This window comes from Acomys minous (genome assembly GCF_964271855.1).
Source record: "Acomys minous genome assembly, chromosome: 4".
Taxonomy (NCBI): Eukaryota; Metazoa; Chordata; class Mammalia; order Rodentia; family Muridae; genus Acomys; species Acomys minous.
This window is the reverse complement of record NC_140486.1, coordinates 120,730,065-120,753,875: the sequence shown is the minus strand read 5'-3', so window position 1 is coordinate 120,753,875 and position 23,811 is coordinate 120,730,065. Positions and strand designations below refer to the sequence as shown.

Sequence of the window (23,811 nt, the reverse complement as noted above, 5' to 3'; positions counted from 1 at the left end):
CCCGAGCTTTCCTGTTCCACATCCCCCACTAGAACTCCAACCCCCCGTAGTTCCGCTTCCGGCAGCACCAGATAAGTCGCGAGAGGAGAGTTAAAACCTGCCGTTTGCATTTAGGACCACTTGGGTGAGTGGTCGCTCTAGTGTGCTCTGTCATATCTTTAAAACATTTTTTTTTAAAACTGAAGCTTAACCTTACAGTAACTTGAAAACGGTCCCCTTCGACTGCCCTTAAAAAAAGGGTTTAACGCGGGTGGAGGTTTCGCGCAGGCGCCGTTGTGACGGGAGGGCCTTGAGCTTTACAGCCACGCGGAAGCTGGCTGCAGAGAGGAGAGGACTGTTGGGCTCCTCAAGGGAGGTGGCGACTCCGTGTAATTGAGTTGTCAACGGTCACTTTCTTGCTTATGCAAGGATTAGCTGGACCCAGCCCTCAGGAGTCAGTTAACAAGCTGTCAAAATGCTTACGGAGCGCTCCCTCGCTGGCGGCTGCGATTGCTAGACTGCATTCAAAACTGGAGCGTGGCGCTTGGCCGACGCCAGAGAAGGCTCGCCCTGGATCCTAGCCACCGTTCAGTGTGAAAACCAACCCAAAAGTAAAGAAACGAGCTCAAGGAGGGTAGGGAGGGGGCGCTAGCACGGAGCTTTAAAGATAAACACATCTTTTAAAACCCCCAACTGAATTCTCCCTTCGTGGACAATTCGAACCTCGGTAGAGAATTTTCAAACTGGACATGAATTTCTCCCCTGAGGCTTTATTTGGATGCGTGTGGTAGTAGAGGCATTTCTTTTTAAACGAGTTTATATGCTTAAGTGGGGCAGGTAATGGTCTGGAATATTGTCTCCCCCAGTCTTCTCTTAGCCTTTTTCCAGTTAAAATGTAAGAACAGGTTCAGTTTTCAGAGGTTAAAGTAGAAGAATTCAAAACTCAGAACTCTAATCCCAAATTACAGTGTTTGTTAAAACATGACAAATTTTATGTTTTTAGGCTGGAATACAAAAAACTTACTGTGGCATTTCTTTGGCTTTTTGTAACTTCATGGTTAGTAGGCAAGATAAAAATCCTTATTTAAAAGATATTTAATCGCTTTGATTTTATTGGGTATACAAGATAAAATTATTGAAGAAGTTAAGCAATAAGCATCGGTAAAATATGTTTTATTTGACGTTGTACAAGGAACAGGGTGTAAAAAATTTAACCAATTAACCTTTTTCTAATTCCTAAACTGTAAGTTGCAAAGAAGTCGCGATCAGCCATCTTTAATACACTTTCTAATTCCTACATTTTTGAAAAAAATTTTAAAGTCCTAAAATATAAGTCATTATAAAGTATAACTGGGAGACTGAGGCAGGAGGATCACCATGAGTGTGAAGCCAGCCCATCCACCTAGTTCCAGGACAGCCTTGGCTACAGATACTCTAAAAAAGTATCTGTAATGCCTCTCACTAGGTCTTCTGGATTTTACTATTAGCAGTAAGACATACTTTTCTAAAAGATTAATAAAATATTTTATAAAGCTTTCAATAGATTTTGAGAAATAAGGTTCTACTTAAACAACTTGAGTGAAAACGTATAAATAAAACAATGATTATATAGCATTTTAGCCTTTGTAAAAGACTTTTAAAAATCCATTATTTTATCTTTTTGGTTTTGGAAAGGGAGAACAGTTATTATGGCCTTTTTCCAAACTTGTTTTTTAAGACCTAGGTAAAGGTCACACAGCTGAAATTCTTCCTGTTCCATGCCTTCCAAACATCCCATACTTATGTCTTTATATAGTCTCAGCCACACTATGGAGCACCTTTGGTGACACTTAGTCTTCTTAGGTTTTGTTGTCTGCCTTCGTGTACTCATATCCTTTTATGGCTATTTTTGACATTTTTCCACTGTCTAACGATGTTGAAAGTTTCTCAAATGCTTATTAATGATATCTCTTTCATAAATTCTTGGCTCAGACCTCCTGCCCATGTTTAAAGTTAGGTAGTTTGATTTTTTTTTTGAGGGGGGGGTTAGGCTTTGAGAGTTCTCTATCAATTTTTTGTCTTAGATAGGTACTATAAATATTTCAACTGCATTTTTCTTAGCAGTGTCTTTTTTAAAACTTTTTACCTTTTCCTTTGCACCTTACTCCAACTTAAGCTACAAGCATTTTATATTATCTTTTCTCATAAGTGTGTGTCTGTGGCCCATCGTGAACTAATTTTTACATGTACTATGAGATATAAATTGAAGTTCATCTTTTTTATATATGGTGTTCAATTGTTTCAGCATTTCTTAAAAACTATTGGTATCCTTGTTGAAAATCATTTTACCATATCTGAGTGACTGTTTCTAACCACTATTCTGACTGATGGGTCAACAGCTGTCATCTTACCAATCCACAGATGTAAAATCATCTGATGTGAATATTTTTACATATATATATATGTATGTTAACTCTTCTAAGTCCTTGATTTCACAAATCAATTTAGAATTAGCAGTTTCTACAAAGGATAGGGTAAAAGTAGAAATTATTTCTTTCTGAATGTCTGTAAAGTCTCTAGGATATAAAAAACTGTAAGTCATTCTCATCCTAACACAGAATGAAATAAGATAATTGCATTAACTTGCCAGTTCTCTTCAAATTGGGATTGCATTGAATCTGTACCTCAGTTTGAGGGGAATTAAAATGTTAATGAAATTACCTAGTTTTCACTCTTGTCTTCTTTATTTGTGTTAAATGTTGCCTTACCTTCTAAAGCACGTCATGCCTCCATGTGGGTTCTCTTTTTTCTCCTTCCCGTGAGCTGTAGTAGCCCTGATGATACAACTAGCCTTTGGGGTAACACCCTTCATGGAAGCCAGGTCTCTGTTTGCTCTCTTGACCTGTCACATAAAGTAAACAGAAAGGATACAAATGGGAAAGGAAGACGTCAAAGAGTTCTTGTTTGCAAAGCAGAAAACTCTTAGAATTGGTTAAAACACTTAGAGCAAGTACAGGACAAAACGTTAACATCCAAAAATCTCTGGCCTTTCTATATATGATTAACAAACATGCTGAGGAAGAGAGCAAGGCCAGGTTCTCACTCACAGCTGTGTAGTCACAACCTTGAATTGAACGTCGGCAACAAGGTGAAAGAGTTCTGTAGCACAAACCTGAAAGTAAGGCCTGGTGTGGTTGTGCCTTTAGTTCCACTGCTTGGGAGGCAGAGGCAGGCAGCGCTCTGTGAGTTCAAGGCCAGCCTGGTCTACACGGGGAGTTCCAGATCAGGCAGGATTACACAATGATACTTTGCCTCAAAAACAAACAAGCCAGGTGTGGTGGCTCATGCCTGTAATCCCAGCATTCAGGAAGCAGAGGCAGGCAGATCACTGTGAGTTCAAGGCCAGCCTGGTCTACAAAGTGAATCCAGGACAGTCAAGACTACACAGAGAAACCCTGTCTCTAAAAATCAAAAAACAAAAAGCCAAACAGACAAAAATGACAACCCTGGAGAAGGAAGTCTCCTATGCCTTGCTCTTGGATTACAAGAATCTGCATTTTGAAATGACTGTTTTGCCAAAGGCTCTGGCAGTCTCAGTGCCATTATCCACAACACGCATAAAAGCCCTCAGTGTAGCCAAATCCCCCTGAGCAAAAGTAAAGAAGGGTAAAGGGTGTCACTGCGTCTGATTTCTAGCTACATACGGATCCATAGTTCCAACCAGCACGGCGCTGGCACAAAACAACACTTCAGATTTGAGCCTGTGCAGCTACAGTCAAATGGTTTTTGACGGAAATACCAGGAATTCTCATTGTAGGAAAGACAGCCTCTTTCACATGTGGGGCTTGGAAAACTGGAAATGTACCTGTAGAAAAATGAAACCTACATCTTAGCTCTCATTTTGCAAAAAATTAATTCCAAATGTCTCAAAGACTTTAACATAGTAGGAAAATACATGAAGAGACAGGCATCTGTGACTAGGATTTGATTTACTTGGGAAGTAACAGTCAGAAATAACACTGCAACAACTAATACTGTGAGCCTGACAGAATCTAGAATTACCTGAAGACAGGTGTCTCAGGATGCTTTGGGGGATTAACTAGGTAAAAGTAATTGAGGTGAGAAGACCTGTTGTAACATTCGTAGTGCTGAGCTTTTAGGAGAATGCCATGTGCCCAGCTACCTCACCTCTGCTGGCTGCCTGCCTGTCATGGTGCACTGTGCTTGCCAGCTGTGAACCAGAATAAAGCAGCACTTCTGTAGGTGGCTCCCCAGGTGTCTTGCAGCAACAGTAAGAAAGAAAGTAGTACAGGCACCTCACAAAACTGAAAAGCTTCTGAACAGCAAAGGAAGCAGCTGAGTGAAAAGATAGCCTACATAACACGGAAAAACCATTTCTAGGTATACATCTGGTAGAGGAATACTACCTAAATTACTAAAGAGTTCAGCTTTATAAATGGGTAAAGGACTGTGCAGAAAATTCTCAAAAGAGAAATACAAATAACCAAAACTTAAACAAACAAAAAGTTTGACATCTTTATCCACCCACTAAATGCAAATTAAAGCAAATTTAAAATTCAGTCTCAGTCAAATGACAACAAAAGCAGCCCAAAGGTGTGAGAAAAGGGCACTCTTTCTCAGTTCTGGTAGGCGTATGAACTCTTACTGCACCATGAAAGTAAGTTTGGATGCTTCTCACAAAACTAAAAATAAAGCTTCCCATATGGCCCAAGTCTACATTTTCTGGATGTATACCAAGAGTCTCAGTATCTTTTCAAAGAGAGATTTGCATATTTTTCCTTAGTGCTGTTCTGCTCACAATAGCAAGGAACTCGGATGTCCATCGTAGAGTGTGTGGGTACTGAAAGTGTAGAACATACATACCATGGCTTTGTTCAGTATAAAGAGAAATGAAATTACCAAATTTTCAAAAACAAAAAGGAATGGAACTGGGAAATATTGTCTTAAGTAAGTTAGCTCAAATACCACGGTCTCCCATGTTCAGCCATTTTCTTCTTAGCTCTAATTTTAAGATATAGTGTGTTAATTTAGGAATCGGTATCTGTCAAGGCCTGGAAAGGAGAAAGGGGTCCATGAGAGGAGGGAAAGGAGGTACTAAAGGTGGGTCATAGAGACCAGCTGAACAGATGTGATAGGAAAGTAAAAAAGAGGATACAAAAAGTGCAAACGTGTAAGAAGAATAGGGAGACTGGGGAGAGGAGTGGGTGAGAGGTAGGCCAACGGAAACTAAGTCCAGTGGAAAAGTCATATAGAAAGTACTACTTTGTAAATGGCTTTAAAATATAATAATGTTGTTTTTAGATTGTAATAAAGTACATATCAGATTGACCTGGACCAATAGGTTGTTCCTCAGTGAGAGGGCATTAAGGGGGACGACCAGAGGATGAGAAGGATAGGAAAGCCTTGATCTGGGATTTTACTAAAGCTGATAGCTTATGCTGAGCAAGCGTATTAAAATGTATAGCATCTTAAAAGCAGGTTTTGTGGGAGAAATGGGACAGCATCAGTGGAAAGCTATTACACAATGAAACAAAGTCAGCAGGAAGCTGACCAAGCGGTGTGGGGCAGAGGGAACACCGAGCATCTCAAGAGCATCAGACTGAGCACACAGCAGTCTTAGCACTCTTAAACAAAGCTCCATTTGGTGAAAAGACAGCTCCCCCCAAGGCCCTGGCCCCAAGCATATTCCAGGTTTAGAGAAGGCGTCAGAGAAAAGCTCCGCTGAACTGGCCCCATGCTCTTACTGGCTCTGCCAAGCATGTTTAACTATAATTCTAGATGACATTTCTCTGTCTGGCCCCCAAAGCCTTACTTCCTGGGAACCACCATTTTAACTTCTATTTCTACGAATTTGACAGTATTTGCATTAAAATTCTTTTTCACTTAGCATAATGGCCTCAAGATTTATCCGTGTCCTTCCATGTGTTAGAATTAATTCTTTTTAAAGGCAGAATAATATTTTATTATATGTATATGTCATATTTTTTATTTATTTGTCATTGGGCACTTGGGTCCCTTACACTTTATAACTATTTTGAATAATGCAGCTTGAGCTTAGTTTTCAAAATAATCTCTAACTCCACTATATTGTAAACTTCATGAGGTCTGTTGGTTGTCTTTATTGTGTCTTCTATTTTGTGTCTGGCATGTGCCAGATAATGGTGATGGCGGGGGTGGGGGGGTGCGTGCATGTCTGTCTGTGTGTGTCACTGTCTTTCTGTCTATAAGCATGCTGTGTACATGTGCAGTTGGGATTTAAAACTAGGGCCTTATACATCCTAGTGAAGCATAGTGCTGCTGAGGTACATGCCCTGTCATGCTTCCTTTTTTTAGAGATGCTTTAGAAACCATAATAGCTATACTGTAGTTTGTTTGAAGTACAGCCATCTACTATAGGATGACTAATGGCTCTAGTTGTGAGTGGGCAAGGTACAGCAATGCATGCCTCTATTTCTAGGACTTAGGGCTGAGGAAGGAAGACTATAAAAGTATCTTTTACTCTTCTAATGTAATTTTGTCTCAGAGGCTTACTGTCTCCATCTGCTAACCTAGGCCTAGTCTTGGAAGCTTCTAGTCTCCATACAATCTAATCTAGGCTTAGAATGTTTTCACCCTCTGGGACTTTCTGCTGAATAAGCTCACCCTTTCTAGTTCTTTCTGAACCTTGGCTGGCTGGTTCAACTCAGTTGTTCTGGCTTAAACACCTCTCCTAACTGACTGATTCAAACTAGCTTCTCTCAGCTTTTGACCGAATTGCTCTATTTGACCTAAAACTAACTTTGGCAATATGTTCTAATCTTCTGGCTCCTTCTCATTCTCTGGCTCCTTCTGTCTTTACCTGTGTCTAGCTTGCTCTGTCCTCAACCTCTCTCTATAAAATGGTCCTGGAAAAAAGTGCCTCTGAATTCTACAAACTGAACTGCCACAAACTCAACTCCCTGAACTGCCTCTCAGTTCATTGACTCAACCATACTGGCTGAACAGAACTTAGAGATCTGCATGCTTCTGTTTCCTAAGTTCCAGATTAAAGGTGTGTGCCACCAGGCCTGGACCTAACTAAGCTAGCTTTTCTTTACCAGAAACTTGCTCTATTCCAGGCTGGCCTTTAAGTGTGCCTCTCTCCCCTGAGATTAAAGGTGTGTCTGTATTCCAGCAGCATCGCACAGACCTAGATGGGTTTTGGATGTGATCTCTTTCCAGAGCAGCCATGTTCTAAATTAAAATTCCTCTGCAGAGGACTACAAGCCTCAGGGCAAACCTGAACTTCAAGACCCTGCCTCCAAAAAAGGTGAATTAAAACTCACTGTTTGATGATAATACCTTCCTTATAACTATATTGAGCTGCTTGGAAGTTCTGATAGCATCACAGAGCCTTTCTGTTACGGTGGCCTCCAGTTTTATGAAGGCAGTTTCTCAGTGAGGCTCCCTCTTCCCTGGCGTGTCAAGCTGACAACCATGATTAGTTAGCACAATCCCTAGATACTTTAATGAACAGTAAACATCCATAGTGTCTTTAGAATCTTGAAATTGGTATCAGAGTTCCAGCAGGAAGCAGAAAATACATCCTTGGGATTTTGAAGGTACCGTAGTGATGCTCCTGATTTCATAGGCATGGAGAGGGGCAGGGGCGGATCGCTCTCCAAGGATTAGCAACACAGAGGAAAATTCCCTGACCTGTTCTGTATTCTGATTCCCCTTGTCATTGCCTTGTGTTGGACAATTCCTATTAGGAAACTACAAGAGCAGCCTCCCACGGTCAGTCTCCTAGAGCATGACAGCCAGGAAAGAAGGACCAAAAATTAGCCTGGATGGTTAAGTTGATAGCCAACTGGATAACTACAGTAGTATCTGTCTTGCTACTGAAAATGTGAAAAATAAGTGTTTTCTTTTACTCAGAGCATATGGAATCTGGCTGCTACACCACTGTTATTTATCATTTATTTTTAAAAAACATGACATGTGATTTGAGTAGAGTTTTGTAAGCTTATGTTTCTCTCTTTAAATACTACATAACAAAAATCAACCTTTGTGAATAACATTTCTTTTGATGGCAACAAGAGACTCCAAGCAAACTTCTGAAGTATACTCACTCATTTCCTTCTTTTTTCTAGTATTACCAAAAAAAAAAAAAAATTCTTTTATCACATGAAGTAGTGGCCCAGGGTTAAGGAGGAAGGGCCGAGGACAGCTTCAACCCTGATATCTCAGACAAGGACAGCAGGAGCTGGCTCCCACTCCACTCCCAACCTTACGCCATACAGTCAGCTGCCCCACCATCAACCCTAGTAGAAATGTGTTACCTTGACGACAGTTACCAGGCTTCACTCCTTGTTTGACTTTATAAAGTGCCCCCCACACACACACACTCCCCAGCCCCTGAGTATGCAGATGAAGTGTCTTTCTGCACCGTTGTCCTGGCTAGTTGTACAGAACCACACAAACCTTGCCCCAGAGACCCTGGCTGCCTCCACAGGGGCATAAATACTCCCGCAGTAAACAAACCAGTTCTCTGAAGCTGTCCGTGGGTGTGTGTTCTTTGCCTGCACCCACCCACCCACCTGGGCCAAGCATCACTCCAGTCCAGCCAGGCGCATAATGGGCCTGGACTCCTAAGGGAGAAGAGGAAACAGGGCAGCAATGAGTGAGACAAGATAATTTGCATTGATGGATCTCAAAATTAGCATTCAGATATTTTAGTGTGTAGACATCATTCTAACCCTGTTCTGTACTGCAATTATCTCCCTCACAGATAATATTCTGGGAATGCTCAATTCATGTCATGCATAAGCAGAAATGTGACAGAAGCCTGATCTGAAATAGCAACAGAATTAGCTTGTCATTTAAGTAACATCTTTAAATAATCTCACCTAGGTTCGCGATGGTCCGTAGTGGGAAAAATGGTGACCTTCACCTTAAACAGATTGCATACTATAAGCGCACAGGGGAGTATCATCCAACCACACTGTCGAGCGAGAGAAGTGGGATAAGACGAGCAGCAAAGAAATTTGTCTTCAAAGGTGAAATTAATGTCTAAATCTTGTGATAGATTCTTCTCCACTTGTATTTATAGATTCCTGGGATTGTCTAGTACTTGGTTCCTGCTGAATAGTTAGCAGTTAAATTGAAGATCCTACTCAAGAGTAACGTGAAAATCACAATAAATCTAACTAAGGCTGATGAGCATGAAAAAAGGACTTACTAATGAGCTGGGGAGATGACTCCAGCTAAAAAGCATGTACTGGTCAAGTTGTGTTTCCAGTGCCCACGTTGGGCAGCTCCCAGCCACCTCCCTAAGGGGATCTAGGCCTCTAGCCTTAGTGTGTATAGCACTCACCTGCACTTATCCACACAGGGTCACACACACATACACATAATTTCAAATAAAAAATAAATCTAAAAAATAAAAGACAATGGCCTATTAAATTGTAGATCAAAGGAAACCATGAGAGGAAGGAGGGACAGCTATGATTGGTATGTAAATTAATTAATTAATAAAAAACCATGGAAATTACATGAATTAATTTCTCTTGCTTCACCTAATGGTTCTTACATGATGTGCCTTCAGGTATTGATGCTACAGTGATGAGAAAATTCCTTGATGTTTAGTTTGAAAGTGTTGACTGAGTTCACTAGTGAGCTTACTGAAATAAAAGGATGTAGGAGTCTGTGTCCACAGCTGAGCTGATGCATCCACCTGCTTGGCCCCACCCTGCACCATCATCCTCAGGAGTGTACTGGTTTTCTTGCCTCAGTACTCCATTCGTACATTAAATAGCTGAGAAGCAACTGGATAATTATGGAAGCTTTGAAAGCTTTCCCTTCTTTTCTCCTCCTTCAATGGGGAAAGCAAACAGCATGAGATAAGCAAACAGCATGAGATAAGCAAACAGCATGAGATAAGCAAACAGCATGAGATAGGCAAACAGCATAGTAAACAGATAACTCAATGACCATTAGTGCTGCTAGTGGGAGCTTTGCCTAGAGATAAAGCCTTAGGCTTTCTCCAAATCAGGTCGGAATATAAGGCCATAAACTCCAAGGTCATAAATAAATGTCTATTCAGATGTCCCTATACAGATGGCTGTCAATAACTCCTATTCCTAACAATAGGCAGACCTCTTACATTAATGAGAGGTCCAGTCATTCATTCATCCATGTAAAAAAAAAAAGTGTATTGAGTTTCTGTGGTGTGTTGGTTATATTCTAGGCCCTAGAGATATATTGAGTAAGATAAGGTTTCTGCTTTCCAGTTACCTGCATTCAAATTGAAGACCTGTGCTGATTAAAATCACTTTAGTATCTTAATGATGTAGTCTGAAGTCGGCATAGCTACCCCATATGAACTGGAGAAATAATGGTTCTCCCTGTTCCCTGCATGCTCCTTCCCTTGAGTATCTTCAGGGGAAAGGAGAACTGAGAAATGCATTCCCCCCACTATGCCGTCTCCACCTTCACTCAAATCAGAACAAGGAAAGGATGTTACTTACAAAAAACCAGTTATAACCAGTTTTCCAGAAAAATTTGTACCAAGAAGCTGCTCTTCCTGTACAGAACTTATTTTATAACCTAGGTCATTTTTTAAAAGCTTTAGCATCCACAAGTATTTTCCTATTTTGAGTGCTCCCATAGAAAGGCCAATTCATATTCCCATAGTTAACCACATGCTTTGGAGAGCAAGCTTACCCCACTTCTGTTGGCCAGTTCAGGGTTGTAGCAGCAGCAGGTCTTCAGAGTGCATGGGAATAGCATTGAAAGCAAATACTTTGTGTTAAGGAAAGATTTTGTAAAACTAACATTAAAAATCTTCATGGTTTTAAGTTAAGGCTATAATTGTCTTAACACTATAGAGCACTGAAATTTATGGTTTGGTTTGGTTTTGTTGTTATGTCATTCATTTCAGAAAAAAAGCTGTTTTATGTTGGAAAAGACAGAAAACAAAATCGTTTGGTGGTAGTTTCAGAAGAGGAAAAAAAGAAAGTCCTAAGAGAGTGCCATCAAAACGGCGCTGGTGTTCACCATGGCATATCCAGAACTCTCACTCTCGTGGAGTCCAGTTACTATTGGACCTCTGTGACCAATGATGTCAAACAGTGGGTATGGCTTCTAAAGATTGCTTAGGCATTTCTATTGTCTTTCTAATGAATAAGGAGGTCAACGCTTAAAATGTACTGTACATGTCAGCTGTGGGGTAAGTGCCTTATGTATTATTCTTGAGCTAAGAAGACATTTAAATTAAAGGCAACTTTATTTCCCTTTATAATTATCTTAAATCAATAGAGCATAAATAAAACTAAGAAAATACAATATTTTGCCAGGAAATTATTGAGAATTAGACTATCAAGCTCTGTTTTACAGGCAAAATTCAGTTGAGGTTGAAATTCATTTGCTATTATATCCTTAGTGGCATCATGAATGACTTTTGATATGGTGACAATAAGTATGTTTGCAATAAATCAGTCCCAGTGTGGACTCAGCTCTTGTGTCTCTTCTGTCTAAAGAAAGAAACATGTCAACTCTAAGTGGCAGGAGCCTAAACCTAACTTGTAAGTGTTCTGTGCATTCCTTTATAGCAGTCAGTGAAATAGCCACCGAGTGGCTGTAATTTGAGCAAAGATCCCATTTTATAAAGTAATTCTATGTGTTGCTGGTGAATGCATTTAAGCTGGAAAACGAGAATGATGATCAAGAATAATTACGATGAGGCATTTCCCAGCTCACTAGCCCCTCCCTTTCTCGTCCATGTTTTCTGTTTCTTAATACGCTATCTCCATTCATATCACCTTTAAAAAATAATTACTTTGATCATAATGATGAAGGTTTGTGTCTTTGTTTTACTTTAAATACTTTCCAAACTGAAGTTCTAGAAATGTTTTAAAATATCACCATCTATCAGTTGATCTCTTCTTATTCCACTTATTACTGAAATAAGTTCTCAACCTTCCTAATGCTGAGACCCTTTAATACAGGTTCTCGTGTTGTGCTGACCCCAGACTATAAAATTATTTTGCTGCTATTTATTAACTGTAATTTTCTGCTGTTATGAATCTTAGATATGTAGATATGTGATATGTAACCTCCCAAAAGTGTCTCAGCCCACAGGTTGAAAACCACCGACATAAAGGAAAGCTTTTTGATACCTGTAGGGAAGGTTCTAGCATCTTCAGATATTGTTTGGTCAAAATTGCAGTTCAGCAAATAGTAGTGAAATAGATGAATGAATGAACTTTAAAATTTGTAAGAATAAATATTATTTGCATGCTGTATAGAAAAATATAATTTGTATAAAAGTATACAAAATGGAATATTTCAATATTCTATGGTAGTCAGTTAGGAAATTAGTTTTTCTTATTTATGGTCTTCCTTGATTTTTGTTTGTTTGTTTGTTTTTTCTGAGAAAGGGTTCTTATTACATAACCCAAGTAGATTTGATTTGCCATGTTGCCTAGATTCTAGCACTGTGGTACCTCCATAGCTTCAGCACACCAAGGCAAAGGGCTGCATGAATAAATGCACCACCGCAACTAGTTGTAGAAACTTTTTGTGTCAACTAAAAATAAAATAAGAGGAAGCGTACTTTAAGATCTGTTGACTCGTATATATTTGGATGTGAACTAGAACTCCCTCGCATTTGAGTAAGGCCTCCTTGAGCTGCCGTGCACTCAAGTAGCGGTGAGGAGTTCTGTTGCGCGGCTGTTTGCACTTATTACTTATTACTTATTACTTATTACAGTAACACATGTTACTGTGACTGACAGTTGCTTACTGTTCCAAGCAGAAGGCTTCATATGGTGGCTAGTCTCAGGCAGGAAACTCCCTTTAAGTCTCAAAGTACCTGTGGACTATTTTCAGATTCTGCTCTATAAAACTGACTCATATTATAGTGAATATTTTAACCTGTGTGTATATTTTCCTTATTGTGTGCCTCTCTGTAGGTATATGCTTGTCAGCATTGTCAAGTAGCAAAAAACACAGTTATCGTAGCGGCTCAGCAGCACCTTCCCGTGGTAGGAAGCCCGTGGAGTGTAGTTACTGTTGATCTGATGGGACCTTTCCATACAAGCCACAGAAGTCATGTGTATGCTACAATCATAACAGACTTGTTCACAAAATGGGTTATGATTTTGCCTTTATGTGATGTTTCAGCATCAGAAATTTCTAAAGCTTTTATCAATATATTTTTCTTATACGGACCTCCTCAGAAAATGATAATGGACCACAGAGATGAATTCATCGAACAGGTAAGACAAAGTGCTCACATTTGGGAGCATGTATCACTCTTTCAGTATCTGGCACATAGTGCTCTGTGCATAATAGGGTATTTAATACAATCAAATAAGTTGCTGTAAATATGGAGGAATAAAATGTATACTACTAGACTTGTTGAAAAGAAATTGGGAAAACAATTTTTATTATTACTTTACCACTAAGTAATTTGTAAACCTATCTTTTGGTATCTTCAAACTAAAATGAAATAGATAAACTAAATAATATTTGTTTACTTCCAGCTTAAGAACAACCAAAATAAAAATATAATAAAAGAATGTTAAAAAAGACTGGAATAATTCAATATATTTATGTTGTGTTTAAAATATAAAGAATACTTTTATAGGTACATATTAAATATTTACATAGGTAACTGTGATAATAGGTATACAAACTAAAAGGCTTTTCTAATGCTACAGATTAATAGTAGCAAACTAAATCATTCAGTAGTCACCCGTGGCCTGTGAAGCATGGTAGGAGCAAAGTGGAAACACAGCGTGTACAAGTAGATTCCTCATTCATGCTTTCATTTCAGCACTTAATTAAATTTATGGATATGTAATCTAAATTTCACCAACCTATTCATTATGGTCCCAGGACCTAAGTGTCTTCCAGTCTCCCACATAAGAATAGGGAAGGAGTGATGCTCAGGTGCAGCAACAGAGAATTCCTGTCCTGTTCTTAAAACCAAAATTGAAATAGAAGCTTATTTTGTACTCAGGTAAAAGGAATGTAACACTATATGAGGTTAGCATGAAAGCTCTGAGTATCAGTGGGGACCCAAGCTCCAAGCTTTTGTCCTCCCATATTTGGAGTATGACTGTCAGTCTTGTGCTGATATTGTGGCTGCCAGAGCCCATGTCATAATATTTATATTGCAGTTAACAAGGAGGACAGGGGCAAAGAAAGCTAGTGATAGCTGACTGTGTGCAGCAGTTTTAACTTGCATCTGTTCTGCTGTAGCTTTCACATGACCATGTCTGCCTTCTGTTTGTGTGTTTGTTTACGATATTAGCTTTTCTTTAATAAACTTTGCCTTTCTAACTCTGAGTTATTTGTATAAACTATTCTTTTCAAAGAGAAACTTATCAGCCAAAGGTTAACTAAATTAAACTATATAACAACAACAGCATGCAAGCATTGAGGCAGTTAAAGAGTTGCCTTGCATTTGAGAGACTGGCGTGTCCTAAACTCATTCTGACTTCTCTGAAGTCTTGTACTTAAAAATTATTGTTATAGCAGCAATAGTAGTTGCAGTTAAAATCTATAAAGTACTTGTTCCTTGCTAAGATGTGTGTGCTTTCTTACAAGCATTCCTTTGTCTGTGCCCCTAGACAGCTATATATGGGAGTTTTCTCAACTTAACAGATGAGGAAACTGAGTGTAAAGGTGTCAGTGGTTGTGCCATGTGACCTCATTTTCCTTGAAAACAGTGTACTGAAGTTAAAGTTACTTGACCACAAAGTTAGTTTTCAATTCTGTTCCTCCATTTCCTTGTTGTGTGTATATACTGGGTCAGATGCTTAGACTCCCAAAGCTTCAGCTTGTGTCCCTAAAATGGAATTAGTAACACATCGTAAGATCATCCTGACATGTAATGACAAAAATGCCAGAAATCTAATGTGTTGCTCAGCACTCAGTAGGATTTTACCCAAAATGCACATGTGTTTTATCCGAATGCCTGTGGTCAGTGAAAGATGAGACTTTGGATTTCTTGAAACCTTTTTTAAGCCAGAGTAAAAATAAGAAATTTAAACAGTATTGTTTTTCATATTTTTCAGATCAATGTAGAACTGTATAGATTATTTGGTACAAAACAGATTGTAATTTCAAATGCTTCTGGAAGTGTGAATCCATCTGAAAGTACACCTAGCACAATCAAAACATTTCTCTCCAAACACTGTGCCGACCACCCAAACAACTGGGACGAGCATTTGCCAGCTCTTTCCTTTGCTTTCAATGTGACTCACTCGGTATGTTCCTTTTTAGTATTAATTGCTTACTTCTGATTTCCAGGGAGATACAAGGGTTTTTCTTTTTACATGGTTTCTGTTTTTCTTAAAAATAGGAGCCTACTAAAAACACACCATACTTCCAAATGTTCAACCGGAATCCTTGTGTGCTGCAGTGTCCTGATGAAGTGGGTGGTGAAAATACAAGTGTGTTGGCTAGAATCTTAGCTGCAGTTAGAGAGGCTGATGCGGTAGTAGAGAGCAAGACGCCGTCAACAAGCCAGGTGATTCTATCTACTAAAAAAATTCCCTCTGTGAAGCCGAATTAGGGAGGACTTACGTTTTCATTCTTAGTATGTGGGCATGCTCACATCTGTGAACATAATGTACCATTAAGCAACAACAAAAAGAAAGGTGTTATTTACCAGGTTCTGCCTAATTGCTTAAGTAATATTCTTGTTTATTACTTTTGTGTGTATGTGCATTTGTAGAGTATCTGTGTTTGTGTGTGTGCATGTGCACATGTGTGAGCATGTGTGTGGAGGCTAGGAATGGACATCCAATGTCTGCCTTATTTTTTGAGCGTAGAGCCCTCACTGAAAGTTATACCAACTGACTGACCAGGCAGCTCCTGGGTGCACCAAGCTCTCCCCTTTCCACAGTGTTCCCACAATCTCTGGGGTTACAGACATGTGCTGCTGGGTCCCCTGGGTACTGGGAATCTGAGCGTAGGCCCTCGTGAGTGTGTGTCAGGTGTTTACCTTACCACTGAACATGTTCCCCAAACCCTAAATAGTCTGCTTAAAGCCATGAAATTCTTAGAGATAACAGGAAACCCTAAGTGTGGGAAGACTGAGTAGACTTGGTTTCTAGCCTGTATCCTTGTTAGCAGGTGTAGAACTCTGTACTCAGTACTTGTGCTAGTCCAAGTACTTAGAACCACTCTGCCTGGTTTATTTTGCCTTCCGTGTAAAGAGAAAGTATTGATACTGACTTTAAAGAACTCATTAGTGCTCAACCCTTTATTTCTGTAGCAGCTCAGTAAATACCTGTTGTCATACTTACCAGTGTGTGCATGCAAACTCGAACCATGGCATATCTGTGTCATGTATTTACAGATGGAGAACAACAATTCGGAGGAACTAACTAAAACCAAGACTGTTAAAAAGAAACCAAAGCAGTTAAACCCATTTCACTTAAAAGTGGGTCATGAAGTCCTAAGACAGAGGAAAAACTGGTGGAAGGATGGCCGTTTCCAGTCAGAATGGGTCGGTCCTTGTGTCATAGACTACATTACAGAGAGTGGGTGTGCTGTCCTGAGAGACAACACTGGCACCAGACTTAAAAGGCCTATCAAAATGTCCCACCTTCGGCCTTATGTAAGAGAGTCCAGCGAGCAGGGTAAGTGCCTCTACTGCTCCCGGGTTTCGTTTTCTTTGAGAAGAGAGGTTAGAGTTTCAAGCAAACGTCCTTCCCTCCTTTGATGAAACATAAAACTTACAGAGCTTTAGTTCTCTCTAGTAGTCTGTTTGATTAGAATGTACTTTGACAAACTCGTTTTCTTTACTTTTTTTTTTCTGGTTGAAAATAGATTTTTTTTTATACAATATATTCTGATTACCTTTCCCCTTCTCTAACAACTCCCAGAGACTCCCCAACTCCCCACCCTCCCAAACCCACTTTTTCTTTCTTCTCATTAGAAAACAAGTAGGATGATGATGATGATGATTATTATTATTATTAAACTTATTATTGTTATATAAAAGCAAACAAATGACAATTTTTGTTTTGACATCTATTATACTTTTCATAATTGCTATGAAAAATGCTGAACCTGTTTCAAGAACAGAAGATTCTATCTCCAGTTTTGCATAATATCCTATCACTTTCTACATCATCTTTATGTGGAAAAATAGCAGCTAAGACTATTATTGCCAAAGAAAACATTGTCCAGAATCTAGTTGTGAGATAAATAAGAGAACTTTGAAAATGTGTTTCCTTTGGAGATGGCTTGGTAATTAGGTCATAGACTGCGATAGGTGAGGTGGAGGATGGGGAGACTGGAGGGCTGTCAGACTATAGAATTCTAATCTCCATTACATTCATAATGCCCCTAACTGTGCCAAAGAGCATCCTGAGCTCTAGTCTTCCCTCTTAGAGGACTTAATGACATTTTGGCATGGTTTTCATATTAAGTCCCCTTCAGCAAGAGTATTTTATTTTATCCTGCTGTATTTTTATTCCCTAGAGTTTCTCTGAATTAGGTGAATGAAAGGAAGTTATTTGGCACCTATTTTATAATTATGCTTTTTCTGTAAAGAAGATAATACATTGTACCATTTTCATGCATGCCTGTCATCAACTTTGCTCAATCTGTACAATGAGTATATGCTAGATAGTAATCTAAGGACAAAACAAAGATGACGCATTAATATTATTTGAATGCAAGTTACATCTAATGGTGATACGCTATATTTTAATATCAAAACAAGTTACTTAATTGATAAGGAAAGCAACAAGCAATAACCAATGACCTGTGCTTACCCTAGCCCTTTGTTGAGATATGAAGCCCTTGTGAGGCTCCTCAGTATAGCAGTTCTTAGCCACTTCTGCTTTGAACCCCAGTTCTTCTGTTAAGAGCTGTGAGTGCTTTTCTTTCTTGTGATGAAACCAGTGGCTCTAGCTACAAACTTATCTTCAACTCCAGACATATGGGTAATTTCATCCTCTTATAAGAGGACATGCATTGATTTCTGTGACTTCTCACTTCAGAGTTGTTAGACACTGCCTTCTACCATCTAAGAAGAAAAAGGGATTGTATGAGTTCTGTGACGTCACCAAGATTTCCTGTTCAGCCCTTCACCTTCAGAACATGTCTCCTTCTAGCATGTTAACCTTTATTCATACAAGATCTGCATGTAGATCTGCATGTTCAATATTCTTCAGGTTTTCTCTTATCAAAGACATTTAGAAAGGAAGTCAAATTATTTTTCTTCTAAATATTTCAGAAACAAGTTGAGAGCACAAGTTTCTAAACAGAAGCAATATATTTCTTGGCTCATGTTTAAATTTTCTGGAAATGTTTCTTATAATAATCTAAGAAAATGGCAGTGTCACTATTGCTATTAGCATAAGCATTTGAGATTGTTAAGTGGGTTAATTTTCCTGTGAACCATGCTGTAAACTAGTTCTTTGGTAGATTTGATCCTTTTTATTTTTTTTATTTTTTTCGTGTTTCATCAGCAGAAATAAAGAGTAAATGTAGCTTATTCCATCTTTTTCCTCAGCATCATGAGTTTTCCTAAAAAAAAATCTTTTACCTCAGCAGCTGACTTTGAAGAGTCCACAAAGGGAATTTAATGAAAACAGTATCTTTAACCATCAAACCTTTTTATTTGTCATGAACTTCAACATCCAATATCCAAAAGGAGTTTAAGTGTCTGTTTAGATCAATCAATCATATTGCTCTTTGCCACTGTTGATTTCTAGGCTGTGTTAGAGTCACAGTCTAAAGGAGATGGGATATTGCCAAGTTCCTGTCATCCGTATCTGGAACATGATACTGTGCTAACTCATTCAGTACTAGGTTAACAGTATTTGCCACTGCTATTTTAAGCAGGCCTGTTTGCTGTTTTGTCTACTTTGATGCTGAACACTTTAAGCTACTTAGTTTGATAAGAATTTTTAAAAATATACTAGTGTCCCTTTGTAGTCATGATCTTTTTTAAAGGGATAGCTGTATCGTTGAGCCACTGTCCCATCCAGCAGAGTCTGGTTTTTCTTTTGTTTGTTTTGTTAATGATAGATTTGGATCTGCCTCACCCAGAAGTTTTAGTTTCATTCTTTCCTTCATGATTAAAAGCCCATTTATGAAATAATTTTCATTTTGCTAGTTTCATGTTGCTGCCATAACAGTCTCCAACAGATTTAGTGCTTCAAGCAGCACACGTTTATTGTCATAAACTTGGGTACTTCAGAACTACTACATTGGTATTGTCAGGCGAAAATTAAGGCATTGACAGAGTCATATTTCTAGAATATCTAGAAGAGAAGAGAATGGATTTCCTTGTCCTTTCTAGGTTCTAGATGCTTCCTTTATTTCTTGCTTTATTCCATTTCTCAAAGCCTGCAATGTGTCAAGTACCTCCCTCTTCTGCGTTTGAGGACTTCTGTTCTTGGGCCCACCCAAACACTTAAAAATAATCTCACTAATTTTAAGATCAGATCATTGGCAGCTTTAATTTCATGACTACCAAGATTCCTTTTTGCCATATAAAGCAACACATTCACAGGTTCGGGAGATTAATGGGTGGACACTTTGGGAAACCGTTATTGGGCTGTGACAGTTAATATTTTCATCAATAAAACAAGCATTATGACAGTAAATTCATGGGGCCCACATTATTAGAAATAAAGCTTATTTGGAGAAACTATCCCTTAGTCCTTGTAGCTCCACACTCTCCAGATGCAGAGTCCATCCAGTTCACTACTGATAGTGACTAGTAATAGTAAAACAATAATAGCATAGCAACGATTACAAATAATCAGACAATTGAGTTCTTTTGACGCCTCACCTACTCACAAACCTGTTTTCTACCCAGAGTGCTGGGAATGGATATAGTTCATAACCTGATGGTGCTTTGCTGTCTGTAGAGCCAGGCCTTACCTGAATCCCCCAGACCCTTCTGTTTGTTTATCCCAGACTTTTCTTCCTAGACCTTGAGCATTGCCTCTCACCCAATAAAAACCATCCTTTTGAGGGATGTCACTTGTACTTCACAACAGTCTAGGTAACGTCTGTGTTCTCTTAGTGCTAGGCCAATCAATCCTGACCCCCACAGGCTGTTGTGTTTACCTCAGTAACTTTCCCTAGACGTTTACCTTGAGCATTGTTTCTGAGTCAACAGTTCCATCTTTATGGAAGAGGCCATATGTACTTTGTGAAAAGTTTCAGTGTAAACATATCTTAAGCTTTGTTGTACACATGGGATTGAGTTAATTATCAGTAAGAAAATTTTTTTCTGAAATTGTGCAGTGCTTGAATATAGCTAAAAATAAACTGCCTGGCCTCACATTCTAGCTATTTGAACCATTCCGGCTAAACTGTGCTGAACCAGATTTCCTTCTTGCCACTTGTGGATCGTTTCTCTGCTGGCCATATTGTTTGCAGAGACTCCAACACAAGCAAGCCCACTCATGCCACCTGAATATAGTGTGGACTTCTTTTTTTTTTTTTTTAATTTTTTAAGATTCATGTATATGAGTTCTCTGTCTTCATGTACACCTACATACCAGAAGAGGGCATCAGATCCTAGTATAGATGGTGTAAGCCACATAAGATGGTTGTGGTTGCTGGGAATTGAACTCAGGACTTCTGGAAGAGCAGACTGTGCTCTTAACCACTGAGCCATCTCTCCAGCTCCTATAGTGTGGATTTCTAAGAGCTAAAACTTATAAATTTTAAGTTTTTAAATGTATGAACTTCTAGAAAAGGGTCGTTTTCCCAAACATACCAAATTTGGTGTGATCCCCACTGTTCTCTGATCTAAACAGGTAATTGGTCTTTTCTTAAACTTTGATTGGAAGGTTCTGTAAACTATTCAAATCATCAAGAGAATCTAATCTTGTTCTTAGAAGATCGAACTAGAACGCAGGGATGCAGTTCCTTTTTGTTACGAGTTAGAGACTCACACCTGGAAGGATTTCTTTTTCTCTTGTATTCTATACATTGTAGCAGAGTGTTACTTTACTATTAGTTTAGCAACTTATTTGAAACCTTTTTTCCTGGGGGTTAATGATTTTTGCTAAAGTATAACAAAATACGGACAAGAAAAGTTTCCCTGTTGTGCAGACTAGGTACACCTTGAACATTCCTAAGGTATTTTGCTATCAGATACAACTTAAAGAAAAGTTTAGCTGCCTCACTGAAGCTTACCTCCTTAGACATTCCTGTCATGTGAGTCAGATTTTGACCACTTTATCTTCATCTAGTTTATAGCTTTATATTATAACTCATTGATGTAATTGTACTACTATGAATTCTGTATAAATTGGAAGGCATCTGAAATTAGAAATATAAGAGTTTAGCAGTTCAGATGGCTAAAAGAGCCTTATTAAGTCATGCAGAAATCCTTTGTAGACAGATTTTAAGCATATCATCAGTATCAATATTACAATTATATAATTTTACCTACGCCGCTCCTACTCCTTGTCCCATACATATAATGTACACCAAAACAGACAAGGATATTGCAATCTTTGTTTCAGTATTTTTGATGTGCCTACATTCTTTAAATGTGAACTGTTTGTGTGGGGGGGTATATGGACATAACTGTGCTGACTTTTGTATACGTTTATGTTGGGGGGAGGCGTGGAGGCTTGGATCTCTGCCTCTGCCTCCCAGGTACTGAGATTAAAGGTGTGTGCTACCATGCCCAGTTTGATAAGAGAGCTTTCTGGAATTTAATATTGATAACTAATTTTTATATTTAACTTTAAAAAGATGTTTACCTTCAACTCTAACATAAGCTTGTTGATCTCACTATTTCAGATAGTCTTTATCTCTTGCAAGGCTCCATAGTAGCAGATCACGACTACATTGGATTACCTGACCTCCCAGTTGGGGCATACCAGGCAAATATTCTGGTAGAAGATGCGACTATTGGGGTAGCTGACAGTGAATTATTGTCATCAAGCAAGGATCATGAACTTTTAGAGTATAGGAATTCCAAAATCTCTGTGTTGGTGGAAGATCCCAATTCTCTTGAGAAACAGACTTTCAGCCTTCTGGATTCTTCAAATCACGTTCTTGAGTACTTAAGTTAGTAAATACCAAAAGTAATTTAAATGCTTGCATAGAATGTATATATTCCTAGATTGTAAGTATTTTCTCTGTTAAAATAGGTTGTATAGAAGAGGTATCTCGGTACTACATTAATATCTAAATTCTGAAGGTTTATTTTACACCTACCTAAAGTTGTGATACATTTAAATACAAATATATGTAACAGAAGTATACAATGCATAGAATTTAGGAATTCCTCAGAGTACAGACAAAATACATTTGCTTCTTAGGAATAAATTCTATTAGAGAAGTCTCAGCCCTTTTTCTAATGTTGGTACTGTATTTTCTGTTCTAATATTTTAAAGGAATAGGTCCTCCTTTGGAAAAAATTTAAACCACTTACAGTTAATAAATGTTGAATGAACAATAACATGAATGAAATGAAACTATTTTTTCTGTGGAATTGGAACTTTTAAAGTTTGTATTTATATATTCACGTGTGTGTGTGTGTGTGTATCTCTGTGTGGCTTTGTGCATGTGAGTGCAGTACCCATAAAGGTTAGATAAAGGTGTCGGATACTCTGAAGCAGAAGTTACAGATGGTTGTGAGCCTTGGCAGCGTGAGTGCTGGGAACCAAACTTGGATCTGCTGCACCAGCAGAATGTATTCTAGTTAAAAGACAAGCGACTGTCTGTCAGGGAAGCAGTTCAGTCTCTGACATCATATTACAAACCAAAGAAATTGCAGATGGAATTCTAGAACGAAACTGTGAAAAGAGTGGTTATGGAAGCCTTATCCTGCTCTCCTCAGTGCAGCAGTTTCTGAAGGGAGTCTGCTGCAATGCCTACATGGTAGATAAGGCGGCCATGTCCTTTATCACCTCAATGACGGCACTTTCTTCTAAGTTTCTTTTAGTGATCATCTGACTTGAAATTGGCCTATTTTGCTTGTTTTATTTAAGGAGGCCAGTTAGCTTTCAGACTCACTTCTGAGTCACAGATTCTGAACATCTAAAAATAGTTTTCCTTTCCTCAGTAATTTCTCATCAGAGTGTTATTATGTGTGTATGAGTCATATCAGGCTACATTATTCTTTTTGCAAAGCATCCCCAAATCTTAGTGGCTTAAAAGAATAAAGCTTTTTTTCTTGGCAACCCACATGTCCTTCTTGGTCATCCATGACTGATTGTAGTTTCATCCTCAAAATGTCGCGTGATGGAGCTTAGTTCCTGAAACGACACTGTCCATCGTGGTAAAGGGAGGGAGGACATGTAGAGCTGGGCAAAGCAGTACAGATGTTCAGTGTCATATACTACTTGGGGGTATAGACTTTCATTTTGTCTTAAAATTAATGGTGATAATTTTTATTGTGTGAATATATAAAAATCCACTGAATTTTACCATCTACAAGAGTGCTTCAGGTTTGCTTTCTGCCTTCACCCAGTGCTCATATTGCCCCAGTTGATAATGGCACCAGGATGAACCTGTGGAACAGACCCCTGTGAACAACCTTCTAAGGTTATTGTCAGATAACCTACCCGCAAGACTTCGGTCAGACTAGTAAAGAGCTTTCCCTGCTGAAGTAGTCCATAGAGACTGGAGAGGTGGCTACTTTTTCAGATGTGTAGACACCAACATACGATGCAAGAATCATGAATAATCAGAAAAACATACACGCAAAGTTTCTGAATAATCACCAATAGCTGACCCTGAAGACGCCTATATATAAAATGTGCGTGGAAAAAAATTCAAAATGATTGTCTGAGAGAAGTACAAATAGTCATCAGGTGAACATAGACAACTTAAAAGATTGAAACAATACATGGAAAAAAG

General features: G+C 38.7%; 1 protein-coding gene across 8 annotated transcripts; it reads left to right on the top strand.

Annotated features, from left to right (window-relative positions):
* The first annotated feature begins 41 nt into the window (after window positions 1–41).
* On the top strand, window positions 42–23,130 carry GIN1 (gypsy retrotransposon integrase 1). Of its 8 annotated transcripts, XM_084779017.1 has the most exons (10): window positions 49–124; window positions 409–590; window positions 7,136–7,267; window positions 8,851–8,996; window positions 10,880–11,073; window positions 12,912–13,217; window positions 15,024–15,215; window positions 15,311–15,478; window positions 16,313–16,595; window positions 21,745–23,130. In XM_084779017.1, exons 4-10 carry the CDS (start codon window positions 8,858–8,860, stop codon window positions 22,017–22,019), a joined length of 1,557 nt encoding a protein of 518 aa, XP_084635143.1. In that variant the 5' UTR covers window positions 49–124; window positions 409–590; window positions 7,136–7,267; window positions 8,851–8,857; the 3' UTR covers window positions 22,020–23,130. The 8 variants fall into 8 exon arrangements, with proteins under 8 accessions (XP_084635144.1, XP_084635146.1, XP_084635140.1 ...); XM_084779020.1 differs by lacking the exon at window positions 409–590 and having other exon boundaries at window positions 47–124; window positions 13,179–13,217; XM_084779014.1 differs by lacking the exon at window positions 409–590 and having other exon boundaries at window positions 47–124.
* The last annotated feature ends 681 nt before the right edge of the window (window positions 23,131–23,811 follow it).

What these genes read in the sequence shown, in the direction of transcription:
- GIN1 (XM_084779018.1), top strand. Translation starts at nt 8,858, where the DNA reads ATGGTCCGTAGTGGGAAAAATGGTGACCTTCACCTTAAACAGATTGCA. An exon ending in CCAATGATGTCAAACAGTGG is followed by an intron (nt 11,074 to 12,911) that starts GTATGGCTTCTA and finishes GCCTCTCTGTAG; the next exon opens with GTATATGCTTGTCAGCATTG. An exon ending in AAGAGAGTCCAGCGAGCAGG is followed by an intron (nt 16,596 to 21,744) that starts GTAAGTGCCTCT and finishes TCACTATTTCAG; the next exon opens with ATAGTCTTTATCTCTTGCAA.